Source organism: Sminthopsis crassicaudata, chromosome 3 (assembly GCF_048593235.1).
Source record: "Sminthopsis crassicaudata isolate SCR6 chromosome 3, ASM4859323v1, whole genome shotgun sequence".
In the NCBI taxonomy this organism is placed as follows: domain Eukaryota; kingdom Metazoa; phylum Chordata; class Mammalia; order Dasyuromorphia; family Dasyuridae; genus Sminthopsis; species Sminthopsis crassicaudata.
In genome coordinates this window covers 521988131-521994130 of record NC_133619.1, presented here as the reverse complement: position 1 = coordinate 521994130, position 6000 = coordinate 521988131, and the positions used below count along the sequence as shown (strand labels likewise).

The window sequence follows — 6000 nt, the reverse complement described above, 5'->3', positions numbered from 1 at the left end:
CCCAGTAACTATTGTCAAATGCTGAAGATGTTACCGCCTAAGTCTGATTTGGAGTAGCTATTTGGATCTTAATTATTAATGGGATTAGCCTTCTGTATGTCAGCAAGCTCATAGCCTAAGGTAAAAGCACTACAGGAAATCATATTAGAATAGAATTTCCTTTCCTTAGGGGCTCCCTTTAGATTCCATTATTCACTTAGCTATCCTATGTCAGAGAAATTAAAATCTTGCCTATGATCAGATCCCATAGGAGAAACCATGAAGGAAAGGTACGGATGTGGCGCTGGCATTAGTTCCAAAATATTCAAGTGATAGTGGTGTTGGCCTTTGGTCACATTTAGTGATTACAAAATAGCCTGGACAAAAAGCAGGCAGTATATCAAAAAAGAGCAGACCAGAGCAGAGCTCAGAGAAGCCTTCTTAAGAAAGAAAGGCTCCTGTCATCCTTCAGCTATCTGATAAACAATGTTTCCGTTTGCTTCTTGAGGACCATCCGTTGAATGCTTAGGCAGGGGGTGATGGCAGCTCTGTTGTCACTTGTCTTGGTGGCAGTCTCAGGTAAGTGGCTTTAATGGTTAATGTGTGTCAGTGCTTTAGAAACCATGAGTTGTCTTTATACACTATGCTGTACACGCTCTCCTGATTGCTCGTTTCATTAGCCATCTGTAAAATGCCAGTACTGAGACGATATATAGAGACCAATCATTCATTTAGGACTTTGCAGTTTTAATTAGATACCCATAGATATATGCTTTTATACCCATTATAGATGAGAAAAAGAATTTAAAGTGTATTGTTTTAATGATTTAATTAGTGACTGCTTTTCTAAAAATCAAGTCCTATTTGCAGTTATTCTCATAGCTTTTGGGTATATTCTATTTTTAAATTCATTTCCACATTTGGGTAAAAACAAAACCAAACAAACATACTTACCCTTTTTAATTGTCTTTTCTTTAGAAACTCTGTGATGTTTTCCAGCGGGTATACCATGTCCTCAGACACTTGAATATCCTTTTTGTTATTAGAGGTTTTATCTCAAGTTTTATAGAACATAGTTCTAAGGAGGGGCATTACTCTTAAAGTAGGTCACTGAGAACCTACAAAATCAACTAAGATTTCTTCAGCTTAAAAAAAAATTACCCATCATGATACATATAGTACCTTTTCTACATGTTGCTTCTAATTTAACATTAGCAATTTTAATTCTACTGAGTTGAAACATTTTAGTGGCATTTAGGAGATTCTCTTGTCAGAAGTATCTATGTTCATTTTTGTTGTTTTTCCCAGTTGATAGGAATCCTTGAGGTCCTGATAGAGTACTTACAGGCATTTTTAAATTCAAAAATTCTGGTGGAAATAGTGTGGAGTGGATGGAAGAAAAAAAATAAAGATTTACTGCTCCCCAAAGATAGTATAAGGAATCCAGGAAGGCTGAAGTTAAACTGGTAGAACATTTAAAGAATAAAAGAAAGAAGTAGAGGCAGATTTTAAATTTAAATGCCAAAAAAAGAGGACTTAAAGCAAACAACAACCTTGAACCCCAAATCATAGATTTACAGATGTTGATAGAAAGTTGAAGCTTTGTATTCTGCAATAATAATAAAAAGGAAACTTAAACCACAATCTTTTCCTACTTCCATGATTTTCTTGTGATTTATTTGATAAATAATTTTAAGTCACACAATTCAGTATAGAAAATGTTTCACAATGATTCTAGCAAAAATCAGACAGAACTTTTGTTGTAGTAATAGAATTCCTTTGGGATTTTGCTGGATTAACATAATGATGATTTGTAAATGCAAAAGGATTGAACAAATTATCAGGGAATATTTACTATCTAGTGAAAATACAAGGGGTAGATCTTTAATCCAAAACTTTCTGCCAAATAATACTTTCTACTTTCTATCCTAACAAAGGAATTGTTGCTTCCAACAAGCTCTTTGCTAGCCTGCGGAAACTTCAGTTAGATACTTGGGGTCTATGTCCTTGCAATCCTCAGGCCTAGATTCATTACAAGAAGCCACATTCAAATGAAGAAAGGCTTCTTCATAGAAGTAACAGAACTAAATAGGTGCAAGAGACACTATAACTAGGGGCAAGAGCAAAGTATTACAAGGGAGTTAGCTGAGACTTATGGAACTCTATTCATCAAAACAAAACTTAAGACATCATTTCATTTTCTTTCTCTTTTATCTCTGGTGTCCATTATACTTAGAAGAACTTCAAACTCTTTCCTTCACAGATTTTGCTTCCAGGAGATTCTTCTCAGAAGACAAGTGAAATATTCCAAGTTAAAAAATTAATATTCAAGGAGACAATGGGGCCAGGAATCTTTCTCAGCCTTGTTCTTGAATGTTTCTATCAGCGTCTGTTGAAATATCTCTGATCTCTGAGTCATTTAGTACATGTGTGAATGTCACATTAGCTTTCATGGAGGCATAATTTACTGTTAATTAATGGTCACTTAAATTCTTAATCTCTTTCTTGCAATTGATCCTACTCCTCAGGCAAATTCTCATTCATAGTAGAAATGTAATTTATTATTTCTACTTTTCAAAAAAATAGATTCTTTTAGAACACAAAAGCAATCCAATTGTTCATTACCTTTCTTCTATGTGTTTATTTCTTTTTTGTTGCTAGTTTTTTTTTTCCTACCATTTCCTTTTTTTCCTCTTTCTAAAAGCACTTTTATTTTCTATCCTTATCTCTGGAAATTCATGCAGATATTTTTGACAGTTTTTAGGAGACACATATATTGCTCACCTCAGGCTCAGAATACCTGGAAATGTCCTAAGAAAAATAATGGTGTTGGAGGAGATGGGCTGGCTCATTCATTCCCCAGGAAATGTTTCCTTTTGGTCTTTTACTATTTGTCTCACACTAATACAAATATCCTTTAGTGTTTCCCTAGCTGGAACTTGAATTCAGATCTCCTTACTAAAGCAAGCCAAGTCAACAGGAAGGCTATCAGAGCAGCCTCATTGGAAATCCTGATTCCTCACCCTGACCTATTGTCATCTAAAAAAATCCTATCAGACAGTCTTACACATGAATATTTTCCCTGACTAGCTACACTACAAATTTTGATAATAACTATTCAAAAAGCCCCTAGAAATAATCCTCAAATTCAGTCTCTTCCTCCTCCTTCCCTCTCTCAGATTCTCATTCCTTCCATCTCTGCCTGCACAGCTGAATAGCTGATGCTGCTGTTTAGCATCTTCTTGGGAGTATAGTTAGAAAGTAAAATGCTCATTAGACTCCCAGCTCTGATGGTAATGAAGGTGAATATTCTACTGCCCACAATGAGCTTAGAACTGTTCCTCCAGCACAATTGTGTTAGCATTTTGGTCACAGTGACATTGATAAATCATAGAAATTGCTGCCTGTGGCGGCAAGTGACACGACATCATTCATAAAGAAATGGGTATAAACAGGATTGTCGCACGGGGAGAAGATATCTCATTTACAGTTTCCTGCTGGATCCCTCATACCTTCAACAGCTCATCAAAATAACCATCAAAACCACTGAGAGCCCAGGCGAATGCATGCCCAGGACACTCCAGATTAGATTTCACTCACGCACTTTGGCAGGAGGTGTGCAATTTGCTTCAGTCCAATGACTTAGCGAAGCTTCAAGTTCCCCAAGGGCTAGCAAAGCTTGTGAACAAAATATCTTTCTGCAATTCAGAGAAAGCATTCACAAATTTGTCACTTACAATTGTTGATGTTCATTTCTCTTGCTTCCCATCCCCCATCCTCAGTCATTGCCCTTCTAGCCCTTCCATGAATCAAGATTCCTAGTGAATAAGAAACAATTTTTCCCCTGAAACAGAGAGAATTTTCTCAAAACAAAGATTACAGTTTCTGACAAGTGCATTTTTATTTAATGAGCCAGAAGAAGAGAGATTTTTTTGAGTAGAAAAGTATGAAACAAAAAAATCACATTAATTCAACCTTATTCCACTGTGTTCATTGATTTCCACAATCAATCAACAAATATTTATTAATTGTCTATTATGTACTAGACATTGTTTTTGTTCTATGGGATCACTCACAATTTCCCCCATGTGTCCAATCAATTGCTACGTGGTGTTAATTTCTACATCCTTACCATCACTCAAATCCATCAGCTTTTCTATACTCTATTCCATCATTATAATTTAGATCCTTATCATCTCTGCATTATTGCATACTCTGCTAATTGATTTCCCTGTCTCAAGGCTTTCATCACCCCCAGTCCATCTTCTACAGAGCAAGATTCTGAGAGGGTAGATCGAACCCAAGTCATTCCTTTACTCCATAAACTCCAGTGGCTCATTATTGCCTCTAGAATCAAAAAGAAACTCCTCTGTGCTTTTCACAATCTAGTCTGATAACATTCCAGCCTTGTACCCTTTCCCCTTTCCCACATTCTACTCTCCTGTAAATAGTCTTGTTTTTTCACCCATTTCTATGACTTTGCACAGATGTGTAAAATGCCTAAAATCACTCCCTTTTCACTTTTGCCTCTTAAAATTCTTTATTTTCTGCAAAACTGATTAAAAGCCATGTTTGACATGAAGTCTCTGTACAACTGGACAAGGAAGAAATTATAAATTTTGAAAGGCTCAGTCTAGTACTACCCACTTTTAAAATCTTACTTCATGGCATATGTTACCTGGCTATGCATTCTGCCAAATCATTATGTTTTGATCCCTAAAACAACCTCTAACCTGTATGCTTTTACTCTTCCTATTCTTTATACTTGGAATATTCTTTTCTTTATCTATTGAATTTCCTTTGTGTGTTATTTGTCAGTCACGTCCAGCACTTTGTAATCCCATCTGGGGTTTTCTTGGCAAAGATACTAGAGTGGTTTGCTATTTCTTTCACCAGCAATTTTACAGATGAGAAACTGAGGCAAATAGGGTTACGTGATTTGTCCAGGGTCACACAGTGTTTGAGATCAGATTTCAACTCATGAATATGAGTCTTTCTGACTCTAGGTCTGATGCTCCAACCACTGCACCACCCAGTTTCCCTACTCATCCTTTAAAGTCTAACTCAAGTACCACTTACTTTGTGAAATCTTTCTTGATGACTTCTAATTGGTAACAACTTTTATTCCTCTCAGACCTCACTTTGCACTTTTTTTGGATCTCTCTAATGAACTTTTATATGAATTTTATATATATCTTATCTTCTCTATGAGACTATAAATTCTATAAATACAGAGACCATGTCTTATATATATATTTTAATTTACACCGGAATCCAATACAGTGCTTTGTATATAATAGGCACTTAATGTTTGTTGAATTATTTTCCATAATTTTTTTTTAGATTCCCAAAGTTTCTGGTTGCCAGGATTCTGTGGCAACTGTCACAGAAACACTGAAAACAAGAAAGAGCTTAAAAGGGCAAAGAGAATCATCATTATTCACCAGTTAGTATATTCTATGCTTTAGACTCAAATCAGTTTTAAGCCTGATCCAATTCACAATTTTGCACAGGAATATACACCACCGGACAACACAAAAACAGGTGTGAAAAGAAAACCACCCACTCAGGAGTAGAACCAGACTCCCTAGAGCCAACAGTACTTAGTCACAATGTAGTCTCACCTGGCTTTTCCTCCTGTCAACACACTCCACTTTATGGTCACAGTACAAGGACTAATTTAGAAAACACCAACCAAGGTCTGGACTATTTCTACTTTTATTAGCTCAGGAAAACTCATGAGTTATCAGGAACTTGTTAGCAACTGTTACCTCTCTGATTCTGCTAATAGTATTGCAGGATCACAGTATCATAGGATTTACAGATGCTAGAAATAATCTATGTACATGTATCTTCATGCACACACATATACACCTATCAGTTACTGTGACTATTGTAACAAGATCACATAACTATGAAGTAGCAGAGCGAAAGTTCAAACCTAAGTCTCCAAATTCAGCTCTCATAAGGTCCCTTCTCCTTTCTGGCTGGGGAGGTTGGAAGGGATTGGTGAGCCTGTTT

At 36.1% G+C, this 6000-nt stretch overlaps 1 protein-coding gene across 1 annotated transcript in view; it reads left to right on the top strand.

Annotated features, from left to right (window-relative positions):
* Nucleotides 1–500: 500 nt before the first annotated feature.
* HTR3B (5-hydroxytryptamine receptor 3B) overlaps nt 501–6000 on the top strand; it is a 29021-nt gene continuing 23521 nt past the window's right edge. The window contains exon 1 of the mRNA XM_074302259.1: nt 501–558. Coding sequence (XP_074158360.1) covers nt 501–558 — 58 coding nt within the window. The remainder of the gene's footprint in view (nt 559–6000) is intronic.